At 40.1% G+C, this 20,856-nt stretch overlaps 1 protein-coding gene across 2 annotated transcripts in view; it reads right to left on the reverse strand.

Annotated features, from left to right (window-relative positions):
• Positions 1-20,856, reverse strand: part of CAMKMT (calmodulin-lysine N-methyltransferase) — a 394,982-nt gene that overhangs the window by 64,757 nt on the left and 309,369 nt on the right. For both annotated transcript variants that reach the window (XM_020800529.3, XM_020800528.3), the window contains exon 4: positions 4,575-4,635. In XM_020800529.3, coding sequence (XP_020656188.3) covers positions 4,575-4,635 — 61 coding nt within the window. The remainder of the gene's footprint in view (positions 1-4,574; positions 4,636-20,856) is intronic.

Here is a 20,856-nt window from a genome sequence, read left to right on the forward strand (position 1 = left end):
GATACACCTTGAGCATTCATATGTTTAGAACATGGGCAGGATGTTTTAGAACTTTCTAGAGCTCTGTTAAGGGACCAGGCACTCCTAGCACTTCACCCATCTCGTCCTCTGTGCAGGAGTGACATTTAACTGCACCGAGCATGCTTGGAAGTAGGTGTGTGTGTGTTCCTGCTAAGTTCTATCTTCACAAGCACAGAAATGAGTGATGAGTGACTTCAAGGGTAGAGGAAGAAGTCAGGCTGTGTGACTATGTAGTGTAAACTCTCTCAAGTGCATAGTTATCTTAGACCTGCAGAGATGGAAGGAACCCTACGGATCACTGAGTCCAGTTTCTGTCACGAAGGCACAATGGGGAATCAAACTCCCAACTTCCGGCTCCATAGCCAGATACTTAAACCACTGTGGTATCCAGCAAAGGAATACAAGTTTTGCCTACAGAATGCCTGGGGTTCAATCCTTGGCACTACCACTCAAATACAGAGAATAGACTCAAAAAACAGAGAACAGATGCAATTTTAAGTCAACTTCCTGCATTCTGAAGGAAACTTTGAGGAACCATTTTTCTGGTATCAGGTAACATTTAGTATTGTGAATGTTGATTCAGCAGTCCTCATAGCTACCAGGCTGCTGCGGCCAGGATAAATTCCCTAGGAAAAGGCCAAGAAATATGAACTCCCAAATGTATCAAGGGAAAATGAACTAAATATTTTTAGAAAAGATGGATGATAACCTGAGATTGATGCACCTTGAGTAGTCATATGTTTAGAACATGGGCAGGACATTTTAGAACTTTCTAGAGCTCTGCGAAGGGACCTGGCACTCCTAGCACCTCACCCATCTTGTCCTCTGTCCAGGAGCGAAGTTTAACTGCACCAAGCATGCTTGGAAATAGGTGGGTGCACACGTGTGTGTACACACCACCAGGTGCCTGGTGAACACGCAGTTTGCTTTAGTGATTGCAGTCTTGTAAGATGCTCAGCATTTTCAGGACAAGTTGTAAAAATGCTATAGCTGAGGTGGGCTGTAGCCTATTTGTAGAGCATGTTATTTATTTGTTTATTTTGATTGATTGATTGATTGATTGATTGACTGATTAATTGATTGATTGATTGCTAGCTATACCACCTCTCTAGTAGAAACAGTACTCTGGGCATTTACAAATTAAAAACTCTGAAACCCACATGACACCACTAGTGATACATCAATACAGCAGGTCAACAATCTAGATCTATAATTAAAACAAAACCCAAAAAAAGCACAAGAACAAAAATTACCTACTCCTTCAGGAGGAGTGTAACCTCACAAGTACATTTCCCTCTAACCAGTCTAACAATCCTCATAACAATTAGATCTCTGTCTTGTCTGGATTCAGTTTCAGTTTATTAGCCCTCATCCAGTCCATTATCAATGTCAGGCAGCATCCCCTGAAGATGATGCAAAGAAGACAAAGAAGAACATCATCCTGTTCCTTGATATCTCTGATTTGGCCATGGTGACACATACTTTAATTACACCCTGTTCGGACTACTGCAACGTGCTTAGTTACACCCTGTTTGGACTATTGCAATGTGCTCTGCTTGGGTTGCCTTTGAAGAGTATTTTGCAATTTCAGCTGGTTTAAATTGCTGCAGCCAGACTGTTGACTGGTTCTGGCTATAGGGAGCAGGTAACTCCTTTACTACAACAGCTTCACTGGCTGCCAGTCTGTTTCTGGGTCCAATTCAAAGTGCTGGTTATTACCTACAAATCCTATATGGCTTGAGTCCATGCCGTATTAAAGGTTTGAAGGATCATATCACTCCATATGAGGATTCTCAGCTTTTAAGATCCTCTGGGGAGGCCCTTCTGTCAGTTCCACCATATTCCTAACAACTGGTGAGAATATGAGAGGGCCTTCTCAGTGGCTGCTCCCAGGCTTTGGAATGCTCTGCCCGGAAAAGCCAGATTAGCCCTCTCTCTCTTGTTCTTCTGTCATCAGGCAAAGACCTTCCTCTTTAGGCAGGCCTTTAATCAGTAAGCAGATATGCTGGTTTTAAACTTACAGATTTAATTTTTTTAAAAAAAATCGTGACATTTATATAATGTTTTACAATTTCTTATTTTTCCTGTTCCCTATGGGGAGAAATGTGGCATACAAATTATTTAGATAGATAATAAATAAAAAATAAGCATACTGATGACAGCAAACTCAAAATCTCTGAATGACTTCTCTCAGTGGCTTCATGTAGATGTTAAAGAGCATTGGGGAGCTGGTCAACCTCTGTGGGACACCACAGAGAGGTCCCATGGGGTGGAGACAACATCTCCAAGTTGTACCATCTGGGATCAGCCATCAAGGAAGAACCAGAACCAGCAAAGAGCGGAGGCCCCAATCACTAAACTTGATAGCCTTCCCTGAAGGTCACACTGGTCTCCATGGCCACAGAAAGATTTTAATGTTCTGCTTCCCTTAGAAGATTGTTTTGTAAGGTAACCAATGCTGTTCAGTACCATACTGTGGCCTAAACCCTGACTGAAATGGATCCAGATTACCAGTTTCCTCCAAGAACATCTGCAACTGATCAGCTACCAACCAATCAGCCTCAAGAGATTACATTCAAGAGGTTCTAGGTGCTGCTTTTGATGCTTTCAGGAAAGTATGGGATAGACTTTAATCTGAAATGGTATAGACCCACTGTGAGGCACTATGGTGAATACCAAGATAGAAGGATCAGCCAATGGTCTTATGTAGAAGGAGACTGCTTCCCAAGTTCCTTGAGCCACTTGCACTTGGTGTTAGAGGAGGTGGTGTATATGAAAACCAAACATAGTTGTTATTCAACTCTCACACTTCCAAAAGATTGAGGCTCAACAATCTTGTGCAGCCAAGCCATGAACGGCTTCAGTCCTCAAGGTGCCAATTCTCTGGCTGTCAGAAAAAGGGGACATTTATTTATTGTTTATTTAAAATATATTTACCCCACCTTTCTCCTCAAAAGGACCTAAAGGATATATATAGTAACAGGGATGATAAACTGATCTGCATACATTAGCTTCAAAAACTAATTGCTAGACAGTGGCCCACAAAGGACAGGGCACACTCCTCCCCCTTGTACTGTCCATAAGGATGATCCTTACATTGATGCTTTGCAGCTGTTCCACTAGCACTCTACTGCATCCCCATATAGTGCTGAGTCAGATTTTCACTAAAGAACGTTTAGGTGAAAAGAAGTTTAGAATCCCTGAAATTGTGGAAGGTCGCTTCAGAATATGTCACTTGAAAGATTGGGCAGCTTGCTATGGTCAGAGATGCAATGGTCTTTCCTTTAATTGTTTATCAGTCACCTATGGCAATGAGAGCAAGAGAGTGCCTCTTGGGAGTTGCTTGCTGAGAGCCACCATTTTTTTGTTCTCTTCTCTTATTGAGAATTTCATGGGATGGTGGCGAAGTGGACAGAGTGACATGTAAGACCCAGGAGACCTGAATTCAAATCTCTGCTCAGTCATGGACACATACTGGAGAGTGTCAATGTTAAGACCACTCCTTATGGTACATAACATAACATGGGGCAAGGAGAATAATTTTGCAGCTGGGTTTTGGGCTGAAGATTTTTTTCGTTAAGAAGAAAATATAGTATCTGTTGACATTACCATAGAGTAAGCATCTAACTCTTTCTGCTGTCATCACACATTTCCAACCAAAATCTAAGAAGCAAACCAAAACAAACCAACAAAAAAATCAAAACACATACAAACAGATACAACCCTAAATATTCTACCTGTGACTGGGGCAGTGAATTGCATTCAGCTCAATGTAGCTCAACAAGATAGGGAGCACTGGTTGCTGTGGCAACAGAGATGTACTGCCCCTCAGCATGAATACCTTTCCAACCTTTTGAAGCTCCCTGGAAATACCACCACCGAGAGAGGTCATGTCTTAGAAACGGCTGGAAGAATTGCCCTGCTGCTTTAGCTTTCGCTCAGCCCAACCTACATCTCAATTCATTCTCATAGTCCCTCAGCAACTGTTTCCCTTGGAATCCACCAAGTGCAAATTTCTTCAGCCTACCACAGCCAAGAAACATGTTCTTTTATGCTTTCTGTATAGTATCAGCATGTCTAGATGGGGAGCCTGGTGAATAAGTATGAAAAGTGCATAAAAGCACAATGACAGAAAAATATGCAGGGAATGCTAGAAATACTCTGCAGCCAAAGTTCTGCTTGTAAAAATATGACCTCCTTTCCAAACAACACTTTGATGACTTTCAGAATAAAAGTCAAAGTAAAGGATGCCTTTTTTTTTCCTCTGACCTTCACAATCAGTGCTGATCGATTGGCGCCTCACTTTTGTTTCCCAAAAATCAAAGTGAAATAAAACGCCTTGAGTGGAAATCAAAAGTCTTTGACATATAGCAGAAAGCTTGCTGTGCAATATTAGTACCCAAAGGCAGCTCCAAATTCTTTGTTAAGAACAACATGCTTTCACCTTGAACTTTAAAAAACTCAATCTGATGCCTTAAATCATAGCAATCTTTACTATGCAAATATAATATAACTAATGGATTGGAAAGGGCCTTTTATGGGTTGTTTTGTACCTGAACATTTCACAGTGCTTGAGGCAGTAGTAGGCTAGTACCTCTTCAGATGGCCAGATACCTATTTAAAAACAAAACAAAATAGCAGCAGTCACTTGTACAGAACAATCCATTTTTTACATTTGAAGATACATTTTCAGATTCGCTGAAAGTAGTCTTTCGTTGCACATATAAATATAAATTAATTACCTACAAGACTTATTTCACTCTCTTATCCCTCTATATATTACCAATGTACACAGGTACATTGATAAAAAAAAGTCCAACAAAAAAAGAGAAATAATATGTATGACTGTCATCATTCTTACGCACTATTACTAATGCACATGTGTATTTCTGTGCACCAGTAAGAAAATATTAGTTTAAAAAGATGTTGAAATCATACAACATACAATTCACATCTAGATTGCTGTTTTACATAGCTACTCATGCATATTGTTTAAACATCAGACAGACAAATCTCGATAAAATGATATGGACAATAATAATCCTGTTTGACAGTTGTTTTACTGTAAAGAGCATAACAATGAACTAAAGGAAGGAAGTTGTGTAACTGCATGTATAGGATGTGGAACGAACAACACAAAACAGATGAGTGGGGGCCCTCTCAATGTATCACTTCAGCTTTGGAAATAAAATTAGTAAATTCAAAATTCTCATAAGAAGGGGGGGAAAATGTGAAATACGTCCTCAGGTACTTAGCATGGTTTCAGTCTACAATGCTTCACTTACAATGCAGTGAAGTGAGCTAGTCAAAGTAGAAACAAAATTGGTGGTTTTTGTTTTCAAATAATATATGTTATTTTGTGTACTGGAAAATTTGTGGTGTCTGATATCCCCTCCCCCCCCCAACATTATACTTCTCAGATGATAAAAATTAAGATCCATATGCTTAATCAGCCTATGATGCAGTAGTAGTCTGGAACCCCCTCTTTTGTTTCAGAAATATTCACAATTTTTATTGAACAAATTTTTTAAAATTTCACATTATGCCAACTACTTTAATTTTATATACTATGCTATCAGTGAAATATTGTATTTTGCTGAAGGAGTAAAATAAGTTTAAGTTTTATATGAAAAAAACATGTTAAATATACTTCATTTATTCCCAAAACATCACCTTTTTCGGAAAAGAAAAAAGGAGGATTTTTTTCTCTCTGATGCATTCAAAATTTCTGGCAATAATACATTACCACTATTCTCTCCTAAACTCACAAACATTTCATTTGTGTAAAAGGCTTAATATTTGTATCTAGTGAAGAAATGCTGACAGCACATTTTGACATTTTTAAATGAAAATGAAGATAATCTGAAAGTAGAAATGAAGTCTCCAGAGATGGTGCATCAGAAAGGCTGAGAATGTGAGTTATGAATCAGGTTAGTGCATATTTCGCTGATGTTGGGAAACTGTGAAGGCAGGAGGAGAAGGGGACGACAGAGGATGAGACGGTTGGACAGTGTCATCGAAGAAGCCAACATGGATTTGACCCAACTCTGGGAGGAAGTGGAAGACAGGAAGGCTTGGCGTACTCCGGTCCATGGGGCCACGAAGATTCGGACACGACTAAACGACTAAACAACAACACAGTGCATATTTCAAATCTCATCTCAGCCAAGGTTTCATTCACCAAATAAACTTTAAGGAAGACATAGTGCTTAGCTCATTCCACAACATTACAATAATCATGTGTCATCAAGTCAATTCTGACTTATGACAACCCTTTTCAGGGTTTCCCAGATAGAGAATACACAGAAGTGGTTGACCCTTCCCTTCTTCTGGGGACATCCTGGGACTGTTCAGCTTGCCCAAGGCCACACAGGCTGATTCGATTCTTAGGTGTCCCAATGGGGAATCAAACTCCCAATTTCAGGTTCTGCACCCAGAGGCCTAGATCACTGAGCTATCTAGCCATGACATTAAGATGATAATAGTACAGGATTTCACTACTCTTTTGTTCTATACAGTGTCTAAGCCACTCTTAAGACCAAAAGCATATTAAATAGTTAACATAGCAGCAGCAATAAGAATCCTTATATAAAACAAACTATATGTCTATGCTATTCACTGATGGCAAACCACTGGATAAACTAGGGAGCCTACTGGATCTTTTTGTTTGCATGGGTGAGCACAACGAGACATTCATTCTTGTGCATCCAAAGGGTGGTGCTAACAATGAGCATTTGTTAGCTAAAGGGCAATCTTCATTAGCTGTGGTATCATTAGGATTTAAATTATATCCTCTATGGCCTACAGCCAGTAGGAAGAGATAATCTATACATACTACTGCACTATGTTAGATCAGAGTCACATAATGGTTATGCTTTGTAGAAATTCCAGAAAAGTAAACTTCCATTAGTTTACAGTACACATGGGGGCTTCTGAATATGGTTCCATTCAAGGGAAAGAATGAGTCCTTTCTGCAGTGGCAAAGTTGGTGGGACAATTTCAGCCACTAGACATTCGTCCACTGTGGGGCATTGCCCCCACACCAGGCATAGGCAACGTTCTCTCCTCCCTGACCCGCTAGCCCATTCCTGCCTGCCTCTTTGTCAGAGTTGGAAGATCAAGGTCCTGTCTATGTTGTCCTTGTACTGAACTCTTGGCATCATCACACTCAGCAGAGTAGTGGGGGGGGGGGAAATGAATGAGTGAATGTGAATAAATTTCAACTGTTCACTTTTGAAATAAGGCACAGAGCAGGAAGGGAGAGTCTTCATTTGCTGTTTTGGCCATGTGTACTTTTTGCTCCTCAGGTGCACTGTGGATAAGGGGCATCAAAGTTGAATGCCTGTTTGTCTTCTCTTTCTCTGTGTCCATGAGTGAATGCTTTCTGGCCTGACTGTGTATGATGTGTGTAGGTACCACTTTTGCTTCTGGTTCTGCTTGTCACCTTTGGCTCTGCCTTCCATTGGCTGGTATTACTTCAATCCTTCCCACTATAATGGGTGCCAACCAGTAGCTTAAATTCTTATATGGAGAAAATATTGTCCCAAAGTGCTCTTTTCCCCACTCCCATTTATTAAGGGAGCTGACTAGGCCTCTGTGCCTTTGCCTGTGCACGTCTCTGTGCATCTGTATGCAAGCAAAGAAAAGAAAAGAAAAGTTTGTGTCTTATATCCTGCTCCATAATGCTTAAAGCACTCTCTGGGAAGTTTACAATGTAATTATGCAGGCTACACATTCCCCCTCCTCCTCCATTTGAGCTGGGTACTCAATTTACCAACCTTAAAAGGATGGAAGGCTGAACCACTGTTCCATGAGGCACACCAACATGGGATGAGAGAAATAATGCCACTTTTACTTTATCTTTCAAGAAAAAAGCTTTGATGGCAGCTGCTGCCTCCCTGCTCCTAGCATCTGGGAAGGTTAAGAACCATTCACTTTATATATGACATCCCTTTTCTTTGTCTACTTGAAACATGGCCCATTATCCAGATCAGTGCTTCCACTGGCAACATCTGCTTCACCAGCGGAAGGGGGGGTCAATTGTCCCTCCATTCTGCAGCCCCTCTGTGAGGAGAGGACCAGGAGTGAGCCGTCTTCTCATGAATCTAGCATAGATCAAGCAAGTGAGCTCACGAAAACAGGAAAGGAAGGAGAAGTAAAATGAGTGAAATAGCAAGCAACTGAAATGTGCGCGGAGAAAGTGGAGGAGGACAGTCGCACGGAAGGACTAGGGTTGTCTCGAGGGAAGGAGAGGCGTGAGAGAGGGGAATGGTTGGGACAGTTAGTCGGTGAAGAGAGGGAGGAGGAAAAGGGATCTGATTTGGACAGGGAGAGAACTGATGTATTCCTCACGACTGAGGTGGGCGAGGAGTCTAAAGAGACTGAGAAGATCACTGTGTTTAAAGAGAGCAGAAGAAAGAAAGCCGACAAAAGTGTACAGGTCTTCTCAGTACCCCGAAAGAGAGCGACTGAAAGTGTAGATGAAGAAAGAGAAGGAACATCAGTGAAAGACAAAGTGAAGCCAATAATTCCTGGGCTAAGTCTGGAAGAATGGACAGTTTTAGTTTATCTAAAGGGTCGAGGTCTGGAGCAGCCAGTTTATCCAATAGACCAGAGGATGATGAAGGATAAGCCGTTAGAAGGAGAGTGGGCTCACCACCCATGCTGTGGAACTCTGTGTGCTGTACGCAGCCGTTGTTTGAGAGACCCGACCAAACAAGAGAAGGAAGCAAGAACCTATTATTAAGGGACGTTAATAATGAAAAATCGTTGTGGTTATGGGAGAACTCACCTCCTCAGTTATCTGTCTGTTGTTCAAATGAGTTAAATAAAGAAGACACCGTTGGTTTTGTTAATAAAAGTTCATTTATTCAGAATCCAGACTCATCTTTTGTGTTACAAGAAGAGGAACAGCCTAAATCGAACCCCAAACCTTCTTACACCCTCAAGTAGCCTGAAAACATGTTTCAAAGGGTATCCCAAAAATCCAGAGGAGATATTCAGTAAAGGCATTAGCTTTACGGAAGGGGGGAACACTCAGTAGCTACAATGAATGCTGCACCGGATTCAATCCATGGTACATTTTTCCTTATGAGCAATGCTGGAATATTCAAATTTATAAAAGGAATACTGTACACATAATGCTGCATCAGTAAAACTGGCTCTGGTGTATGGATGTAGTTTTCCTCTTATCAGTACAAGCAACTCATTCCCACTCCTGGCTGGTAGGTTTCATGGGTTGTTTCACACCTGGCTGAAGTAAATGCCAAAAATTTCCAGACAGGATCAAAACATGATAGCACTAGCTGCAAATGTATGGGGCCATGAGACCTCTATTTCTCAGGTCTGCCTGATCCATCCAAGCTTGGCTGGCTATAGCTTTGCAGAAAAGGGTCACACATTGATGGAAAGGGACAGTTTTTAGGAGCATAACCTAAGGATTTTAAAGCAGCAGCCTTAAGCTAACTGGCAGCCCCAGCTAGAGTATCCTATTGAATTAACAGGATCGATGTAAGCATCAGCTCATCATTTTGCAATTGTCTCTTTAGGCCAGAATTTTTCCTGATCCTACTCATCAATGGGATTCTTGATTTTTAATGAAAACCTAGCTAATTTAGAACCAACTGCCATTCCCCCCCCCACACACACACAAAGGATTTCTTTATTAAGTTGAAACTCCCTAAACCTATATCCTTTCCTCAGTTAAGGTCTGCAATAGTAATATTTGAGGGTGGTGCCTTATGATTCTGAATTTTTCCTCCTCTTTTTAAATTAAGGTGCATTTGATATTTTATTTGCATAAAAGGTGACATATATATACTGGAAAGCATTATTTCTTGCTCTGATTGTAATACGGAGTTACAGTAGCAACTGTTTATACTAGCAGTGGGAAGACTGTGAACAGGCCCATGTGACTTGCCAAAACTCAATCAGCCACCAACTATAAACATTGCAGTTTTCTGCTGTCCTTTCGGACTACATCAGTATTAATTCCAAAGACTGGCAACTAAAAAAGAACAGAAAGCTCTGTCACAAGCTGAGGTCTGAAGTATGGAAGTACGCAGTGCTACTCACTAAAGCATTAAGCCAGCAGTAAGAATACCTTTGTTAATTTTAGTAAAAGGAAAAGCTCCTCTTGCCTGAACAGGTAGGTAATCCTCTTTGATGGCTTTCAAACTACGGATAAGCTTAACAATCCATGTGGAGGAGTTTGCACTTTGACTTCTATTCCCTTGTACTGACCTATATTTTGTAATATGTAGAACTGTAATACTGTATAGCTATGTATCTAGATTTTGCCAGGATGAACACCTTTCCTCTTCCACCATATACAGTGTGCAATTCTGTCCACATTAAGCATTTGAAAATGCCACTGAAATCATTGGGAGAACTAAGGAATGCTCAGCTCAGAATCAAAGAGTTCTCAGAATTAAGAAATGTTCCTTCCTGTTTAAATCAGTGGGGCTTTAAAGCACTCAGTGTTGGCTAACTGGGCCTTTTCTCAGAAAGCACAATTGCTTGATCAATGTTCCACATTTGAAATACCACTTGTACAATTCCGTTGCATATATGACACTCCTACAATTTCCCCCACAAATACAACTGCTTGCAAAACAGTATTTACACTACACAACAGGATTCTACCCAAAACATTTAGGTTGTAAGGGAAATTCTCATCAAATGCAGTTTGCTCAGTTAATGGTATATAATTGAAAAATGAATATTTTATCTGGAAGGAACAACAGTTCTCTAACAGATGTTGTTATAGTTCTCATCATTATAGTGATGAGAACTTCAGTCTGGCACATTTGGAAAGACAGAGGTTACTCACCCTGAATTACATGTATAAATAGGAAGTCTCCAATATGAAGAACATATAACAACATCTGAGAAAAAATGTTCACTTTCATGTGACATTCAGAACTACCACATGGCTCATGAATTCTAGTTTAAGTTGTTCCTGGATTCAAAGAAAGCATAAATTAGTTCCCAGAACCAAAAGCCTGTACATTAAAAATCATTCAGACCCTCAAGGCATCAGAAGTTTTATTTATGCTGACAGCTTTGTATTGCTGCTCAGTCAGATACTTTTCAGACAGTAGAACATTTTCTAAGAGATGTGTTATATTATTAGAGAAACTACTTCAAAACCCAACCCTGCTAAGACTCAAGTGTTTTTAATATGAAACTCAAGTTACATGGAAGGTAACTAGCTCTTTTGTTGTTGTTGTTGTTGTTGTTGTTGTTGTTGTTGTTGTTGTTGTTGTTGTTGTTGTTGTTGTTGTTGTTGTTGTTGTTGTTGTTGTTCCCAAATACATAGACATTACTTTGGATCTTTTGTTTACCTCTAGGTAACACTGCCAAAATATAAAGTAAAAGGTGTCCACAAACAATAATATTCTTAAAGTTATAAGGAACCAGTTGGGGGACACAACCACAAATAATAAAAACTACTGCCACAAATACACAGTCTGGTGTGGTATAGTTTAGCCCAGCAAACAAGAAGACATAGCACCAAATGAAAGCTGTAGAAATATTACTAGATGCCTTAAGCCAATCCCCATCTAGCAGACATTGCACCTAGTGACATACAAAGAGAGGTAGCAGCTAATAATGAAATACTAAATGCTTTTACCTCAAATGCATGTCCATTTCTTGGCTACCATCACATTCTTCATAGATTAAATCAAGAAAATGGTTTTTTTCAGAACATATGTAACCGACCAGATAGGCGGGATATTAAATAAATAAATAAATAAATAAATAAATAAATAAATAAATAAATAAATGAATGAATGAATGAATGAATGAATGAATGAATGAATGAATGAATGAATCCTGAAGAAATTTACAAAGAATGCCAGGACTATAGTGTGAAAGAAAAAAACTACTCATCTCATAAATGACTGAAACTCCATGTACTATGGAAGATTTGACGCTAGCTGCCCCAAATACTATTGATATTGCCCTTCATTGGGCAAAAATTGTCCTACATATTTATTAAAGGCACTGTGGTGCTTCTGAGATGAACAAAAACAGTACTGACTCATTACAACTGTAGCATTTGACTTGACTGGGTAAACTATAATGAACCACTGCTGACATGCAATGGTACTGTTTGCCTTGGATTTTATACACAGATGAATTCATACCTAAGCATTCCATAAACATGACATTGAACAAGATGAGACTACATTCTAAATGTCCACTCAAAAGAAGTCAAAATATTTTGATACTTGACATCAAGTGTATTTTGATAAGCAATATTGCACAGTATGAAAAGAATATTTAAAGAACACACAATTATATTAGTTTTCAATGTTAAAGCTTCACATTAGGTTCACCATGGCAACATCAAGAATCCCGTACTTCATATGTCCATAGAAAATTTTGATTTCTGTTTTCAAACATGCATCCAAACAATCAGAAAAATACAACTAATGAGGGTCCTCTGGCTTTAAGAAGTAGCTTAGGACAAAAATAGAGATGAGCACAAACCTCAGTTTGGAGGTTTGTGCCACATGTTCCCTTCTCTTGCTTCACTGGCTGGATCCTCCACTCACCAGCTGATGCATGCTCCTCTCTTCCTCCTCTTTGGCTGTTCAACCAGTCTCTGAAAGGAGCACGGACTTCCCTACCCCACTTCCTTGGCTGATCACCCACTCAGACAAGGAGGCAGGACAGGCAACCCCGTGCTCTTGCCGGGGACTGGTCAAACAGCCAACAAGGAGGAGGAGAGGAACGTGCTCTGACTGGTGAGTGGGTCATTTGCCAGAGGCGGGGAAAGGGAATGCATGCACGAACCAGCATGAACCTTCAAGCCAAGGTTCATGCCTATCTCTAACCAATAATTAGCAATGACCTAAATCCAACATTACGCTTCAGAATGCTAACATTCTCTTGCCTTGCCATTAAAGACCTTGCTACCTCCCTAAAACTGACTCCAGGGGGACTGCATTAGAAAGCAGACTTCACCTCCTCCTAAGTCCACTGATAGAAGCAGCTTCATCAGTTCAATTACCATGTTGTATAGTTTTATTTATCAAGCCCTATCAAGAAAGACTGAAAGTACTGGCCATGTTTAGCCTTGAGAAAAGAAGAAGGAGCGGAGATACGAAAGGACTTTTCAAAGAAAGACTGAAGACTGAAGAAGCTACTTGGATGAGTAGCGAAACGTTTCAACCTAAGAAAGAAGTCAAGTTGCCATGATTCAACTTGCAGATAACCTCATCTAGTTGACTGAGAATCTTCACAGATTAAGTAGGCATCCTTCAGCCTCAAGAGACTATGGTAGCGTGCTCTGAATAGAAGTCTTGGAACAGTGTCTAGTGTGGCTGAGAAGGCCAATTCGAGAGTGACAATCCCTTCCACATTGAAATACAACCTGTCCCCTATTCAGCTCCCTGATTTTGCTGGTTTGGGGACTGCCTCTTTGCCTTGGCCTGCTTAGCAAGAATCTCTTCAAATTGGGAGAGGCTGTGATGCAACGCCTGCCTCCAAGCTGAACACTCAGATGTCAAAGTTTCCCATCTGTTGAGGTCCATTCCTAAGGCTTTCGGATCCCGCTTGCAGATATCCTTGTATCGCAGCTGTGGTCTCCCTCTGGGGCAATTTCCAGAGGGAATTCTCCATACAGGAGATATTTTTGAATCTGGCCATCAGCTATTCTCACGACATGCCCAAGACAGCGTAGATGTCGCTGTTTCAGTAATGTATACATGCTAACAATTCCAGCTTGTTCCAGGACTACACTATTTGAAACATTGTCCTGCCACGTGATGCCAAAAATGTGTCAGAGACCACATATGTGAAATGTGTTCAACTTCCTCTCCTGCCGTGCACAAAGGACTCACTGCAGTACAGTACTCAGGACACAAGCTCTATAGACCTGGATCTTGGTATATGCTGTCAGCTTTTTCTTAAGCCATACTCTCCTTGTGAGTCTAGAGAACATGGTAGCTGCTTTGCCAATGTTTTTATCCAGCTCGACATCTAGAGAGATTGTGTCAGAGATTGTTGAGCCAAGTTACATGAAATCATGAACAACCTTCAGTTCCTGTGTAGAGGGAGCTGAGTCCACACCCTGGCCCATGACTTGTGTTTTCTTCAGGCTGATTGTTAATCCAAAATCTTGGCAGGCCCTGCTAAAACGATTCATAAGTTGTTGGAGGTCTTTGGCAGAATAGGCAACAACAGCTGCATCATCGTCAAAGAGGAAGTCCTGCATGCATTTCAGCTGGACTTTGGTCTTCGCTCTCAATCTAGAGAGATTAAAGAGTTTTCCATCTAATCTAGTCCGGAGATAGACACCTTCTGTAGTGGTTCCAAAAGCGTGCTTCAGCACGACAGCAAAAAAGACCCCAAACAGATTTGAAGCGTGGACACAGCCCTGTTTCACTCCACTTCAAATGTCAAATAGATATGATGTTGAGCCATCAAAAACTACAGTGCCCTTCATTTCCTCATAAAAGGACCTGATGATGTTAAGGAGCCGAAGTGGACATACAATCTTGGGAAGTATTTTAAAAAGGCCATCCCTCCTAACCAAATCAAAGGCCTTTGTAAGATCTATGAAGGTCACAAAGAGTGGCTGTCATTCCCTACATTTCTCCTGCAACTGTCTGAAGGAAAATCCCATGTCAATGGTGGCTCTACTAGCTCGAAATCCATACTGTGATTCTGCATAGACTCTCTCTGCAAGCACCTGGAGCCTCTTCAGCACAACACAGGCAAGCAGCTTCCCTACAATGCTGAGAAGAGAGATACCATGGTAGTTATTGCAGTTGCCCCTGTCACCTTTGTTCTTGTACAATGTGACAATGTTTGTGTGACAAACCCAGACCTACTGGAGGATGCCACACTTTCACTAAGCTGCCACCAACCATTCCCTGTAAGGAGTCACACAGACCAGGAATGGATTTTTAACAAATAAAGGAATAAGGTTTATTTAAATAACACACAGGGAAAATAAAATGATCAAGTGAATAAGATACAGTAACGTGGCTTAGTCTCAGTCATACATACACCAGTTTGGTTCACACAGAACACCTTTAGATAAAGCACAGACCCTGAACCTATCAGTTCTGGCTATCCATACAGACACCTGAACCTATCAGGTTGGTACTGACTGACACACAGTAGTACCCTGTCTGACACACAGACTCCCACACCAGCTTCTTCTTCCCAGCTGCTCCTTCTACTAAGCTTCTCCACACACGCTCCACATATATATACAGTACAGCCCCTCCTCCTGATGTCCCGCCTTCCACTCCCCATAGGATGGAACTTTCCCTCCAAACCCATGACAGACAGGTAACATCAGTGCTGTATGTAACAGTTTGCATCCTTCATGTCCTGTGGTACTCCACCTTCCCTCCAGCAAAGACAAAAGATTTCATACAGCTCAGTGGTGATGATCTCTTTACAGCACTTCAGCACTTCAACAGGGATGTTATCCTTCCTAGGTGCCTTGGCAGAGGTGAGGGAATCCAAGTCTGCTTTTATTTCTGCTAAAGTTGGTTCGCTGTCCAACTCTTCCAAAACAGGCAGGCACTCAATGTTATTTAATGTTACTATGTTCCCTCTAGAACAGGCTTGTCCAACCTGCGGCCCGAGGGCCGCCTGCAGCCCAGGTCAGCTCATAATGCGGCCCAGTGCAATTTTTTATTTTTAAAGAAATTCCAAAGTTTCAAGTTACACTGCCGGCGCTTGCGGCCAGAATGCGGCTAGGGCACGTCACAACATTGGGGGGGGGGAGAGGGAAGGAAGGAAGGAGTGGGAGGGGAGGGGAGGGGAGGCTAGAGGGGGGCTGTGTGACTGCATTGCGCCATCCCCGTCAATAGGTGGACCCCCTCCCGGCCCCATAAAGCCACCGGAGTCAAAGCTGGCAGCCTCTGCTATCTGAGATCGCAGCTGCCGGTAAGCGTGCTTGGAGCGGGGTTGCGGAGCATGGCTAGGGCTGCCCCCCATGCGGCCCAAACCAAATTTATGTGTGGCCCAAACCTAATTTTCATCTTCTAATGTGGCCCAGGGAAGGTGAAAGGTTGGACACCCCTGCTCTAGAATATAGCTCAGAGTAGTGCTGCACCCAGCGTTCCATCTGCTGTACTTGGTTCTGGGTGATAATACCTGTAGCAGACTTCAAAGAGGCAGATTTATTCTGTACTGGACCTAAAGCCTGCTTGATACCATCATATATTCCCTTGATGTCCACTGCTGTCTGTATCTGAGAGCAGAGCTGAAGCCAATAATCATTAGAACGTCTCCTGGCAGTCTGTTGGACTTTGCTATGAGCAAACTCAAAGAACCAGCAAGTTGTACTCACTAGGACAGGCTTTATATGCTGCTAGAGCTCGCCTCTTTTCCTCAGTGGCATCAATTCCTCCGAATGGGCTTCGAACCAGTCTGCCATCCTTTTGGTCTTCTTGCCAAATGTGGACAAGGCAATGTTATAAACAGCATTCTTGAAATGTTCCCATCGTTCAGGTGTGTTTGCTGGGCCTGGAAGAGTTTCCCCTGATCATGAATCTTGCTGATGTCAGTCTGTGCTCTTCCTTCTTTTTTTGTATGATACAATCTCTTTATTCGCAGTTTTACTCTGCTACACATCAGGAAGTGATCAGTATTGCAATCAACACCCTAATAACTGTGTGTGGTTGTTATACTAGGAAAACTAGAGGGTCTAGTGATGATCAGATTGAGCTAATGCCAATGCTTTCATCTTGGATTTCTCCAAGAGACTCTGTGCTGAAGCTTCACATTAAAGAACGTGTTGCTGACACAAAGACCATAATAACAACAAAACTTCAGCAAGCATTGGCCATTTTCGTTCATCTTCCCAATGCCTAACCAGCCTAAACAAGTGGGCCAAGAATTTTGATCAGCACCAACTCTTGTGTTAAAATCTCCAAGAATGAACAGTGGCTCTTTCTCGGAGATTTTCTTGATAGTAGGTGCCAGATTGTCATTGATACACTTTTCAAATACTTGAAAGTCTGTCATACAGAGGAGGGGAAGGATGTCTTCTCAATCATCCCAGATTGTAGTAGATGCAACAATGGGCTGAAATTACAGAAAGCCAGATTTTGGTTGAATATCAGGAAAAACTCCCTAACTGTTAGAGCAGTATGGCAATGACACCAATTACCTTGAGAGGTTATTAGTGCTCCAACACTAGAGGCATGTAAGAGAAATTTAGATAAGTATCTGGCAGATCTCTGATTTGTATTCCTACACTGATCAGGGTGTTGGACTTGATGGCCTTATAGGCCCCTTCCAACTTCATGATTCTATGAGTCTACATAATTTTAATGTTTCCAATTAAGAAATTGAAATTAAAGATTTTCCATACCAGGTTCAATAATAAATCAAAATGGAGACTGCAATCAAGAAACAGACTTGGAAGGACAGATATGAACAAACTAGAAAAGATGGCTGAGTGTAAGGATTTTGCTGGTGATCAAAGTCAAGATCATTCATACTTTGGTATTCCTAACTGCCATATGAATGTAAAAATTGTCAGGAAAAATTGATCCATTCACAGTTTGGAGTTGCAAAAAAAGCTTTATGGAGACTATAGACCATGAGAAAGATAAATGGAGTTTAAGAGATTCTTTTAAGAAAAAAGGTGGGGTAAAAATATTTTAAATTAAATTAATTAAATTAAATAAATAAACAAACAAACCAAGTCTGAATTCTCACTAGAAGCATAATCAAATAATTGAGTCAATATTGTTAGCTTATGACTTTGGAATATGACTTTGGAATATCACAAGAAGACTCAACAGAAAAGACATAATGATAAGAAAAGGAAGCAGGCAGTATTAAATAGACTCAGTAAAGTAAGTCATGGTCTTTAATTTGCAAGGCCTGAACAAGGCTGTTAATATTAGAACCTTTTCGAGGTCATTATTTCATAAGGGTGCCATAAATTGGAAGTGACTTGATGGTACACAGCGACAACAGTACTTCCCATTATGCTGTGAACAAGCCGCCCAGAGTGGTCTAATTTGATCAGATAGGCGGGATAGAAATAAAATAAATAAATAAATAAAATAAATTATGTATATGGAAATGATATTTCTACATATTGTTCTTGTTTTACTTTTTTAAAAGTACGTCCTTTGGGAGGGGGAATAAGAGTTAAGAGAACTGTCACTTTATTGTTCCACAGCAACAGATACAGGTGTCACACAGTAAGCAAGCTAGAAGAATTGAAACTATATAGATCACGTACTTTTCATCACTTCCTTCTGTGATCATATTTTATACAAATCCTTTTCAGTTCTCAATCTAAAGTTGAATTTATGATATTTAGATCATTGAAAAGTACAGTATTTATATGGATTGACGAGATCTTCACTTGGTCAAAAAGGCATGAGTGCTCTCTCTCTCTCTCTCTCTCTCTCTCTCTCTCTCTCTCACACACACACACACACACACACACACACACACACACACACACACAAATGCATGCATGCATGTGCGTGTACACACACACACACACACAGAGGAAAACATGTTGGTTTGCAATCTGCAAATTTCTTTTACTACAAAAACTTAAGAGGGCTGGTGGACTGTGATGAAAATACAGTTGCAAGTTTATTTTTTAAAAAGGACAATGCTATGAAGTCTGGATTTGTTGGCAGAGCTGTCAAATCATATGGGCTGCTTGTATGATTGTCTTTACCTTTTTGTGTGTCAACTGAATGAATTTTGATTTCGTTTTCTTTACCAGTTTTCAAATAATCATTAAAAATTAAACAACACTGGAACAAGTCCTTTGTGATTATAGCCTCCACTCTTCAGCAACAAGCTGGATCTATAAATTTAGGTACTATTGTAAATGTAAATTGCAAAATTTTACATTCAACTATATTAAAACATCTATTCCAAAAAATGATTACCAGTTGTGAAAAGCAGACAGGCTTATCACTTGCTGTCAGTTGTTCATGTCTAGTTAAGCAATAATGTGCTAAAACTGCTCTTTTGTTTTGTGGAAGAATTTTGGCAATAGAAGAAATGAACACTCGTTTAATAAAAACTCAGGCTGCCTTTTGCTTTGATGGAGGAAGCAGCTGCCTGTTTTCATTTGCTGCAGAGCAGCAAAACCCATCAATATAATAAGCAGCTTAGATGCATCCATCCACAGCATCTGTAAGGATATAGGGCTATTCGCTCAAAACCAATCCTTGGTTTAATTTTAACAAAGATGTGTCTGACATATTTGAAAAATGCATTATAATAGGGTGTGTTTTTTTGAAATACTAGCAATTTCTCTTTTCTTTTTAAATACTTTCCACAGATTTCTGAAAAGGGAAGCGTATGTATCTGAGTGATGGAAATGATAAATGACACTGCAGTAGCAATCTCCAATACAGGTCTAAAAATGCAAAGATGGAACATTAAGAGCTTGCCTGCTCTTTCGCATTTCCTTTCCTACTCTTCAATATATATGGGGTGGGGGAGGAGTCTTTTAGCCTATTGATATTGTTTATTCAACATATGCAGAAGGAGACGGGAAAGCATAATACTATGAAAGGATGAAAATACACACACAAAATGGACGGTTTTCACACACTTTGCTCTGGTTCTTTTGTTTTAATTAGCTATTCTGTGACTCCTGTTTCCCAAATATATTTGTAATTTTAATTCCTACATTTGAGCAAAAGGAAAAAAGAAAGAAAGAAATGCCTTAAATAGTAAAATTTAACAGTAAAATTAAAGAAATACAACACAGTACATAGTTCTGAAACAGCCATGCAAAAAGACCATCAATGGAGCACTCACATGTATATTTTACCTTTCCCATTGTCTGCCAACTTAAATTTCTTTTAGGATTGTTATGCTGTACATTTAAGCTATTAAAATTCTGAGATGTTATTATTTTGGTGCTGTGCAGCATTCTAAGACCTTTCTAAGCTGAGCTTTTAGATGATTTGCACATTAACGGAGAAGTCAGATAATTCTTAATCCTCCTCTTTTTTTCAGATCCAATAATGGATAAGGAAGCATCTTAGCATGATCAACTAGCAATCTGCCTAGCTAGAGTGGTGGTATACCTGAATTTAGGATTAGCCATTGGTTTTTCGTAATATCTGATTTAAATGAGCACTCATTTTGAAAAGTGAGCAGGGAACATTCTCCATGATAGTTACACTGATATTGTTTCCATTTAATCATGCAGCCATGATTCCTACAGAGATTTGTTCACATAAAATGCAAGAAGTCTATTACTTAAACTAAGATTCACTGTGGCAAATGCAAGAAGCCGTCTTGGTGGATTGACTTATATTTCTGCCTTTATCATCAGTAGTTTCAATATATTAAGAACACAAAGTTGGCTGTCTTTACCAAAAAAACAAAGTCCAAAGTCCAAATTCCTATCATGGTAATCCCTTTATTAAGCCCACTTTTCTTTTAAAGTGACTTTATAAGTCTGAATAACAACAGTATCATCCTGATATGGAATCTGAATACATACATACATATATGTATGTATAGTTATATAGTTATATAGTTATATAGTTTTATATATATATATATATAAAACTATATATATAGTTATAGTTATATAGTTATCTAAACCGTTGCCAATAGAAACAATTTGTCAGATACTGGATACTCAGTTTAGTCAGATAGTAAATCACATTGTCATGTGTTACCTTACTTTCTATGGAATTGCACTATAATTCAATCTTTGTGAAGTATAATGAAGCATTTCTGTTTAGCCAGATCTAGAAATTAGAGATAGACAGAGATAAAATTCTGATCCTGAATCATTTACATTGCGGTTGCAGGAAGTGCTTCATATCCAGAGAACTTTTTGCATTCCTG

This window comes from Pogona vitticeps, chromosome 1, assembly GCF_051106095.1.
Source record: "Pogona vitticeps strain Pit_001003342236 chromosome 1, PviZW2.1, whole genome shotgun sequence".
NCBI classification, from domain to species: Eukaryota; Metazoa; Chordata; class Lepidosauria; order Squamata; family Agamidae; genus Pogona; species Pogona vitticeps.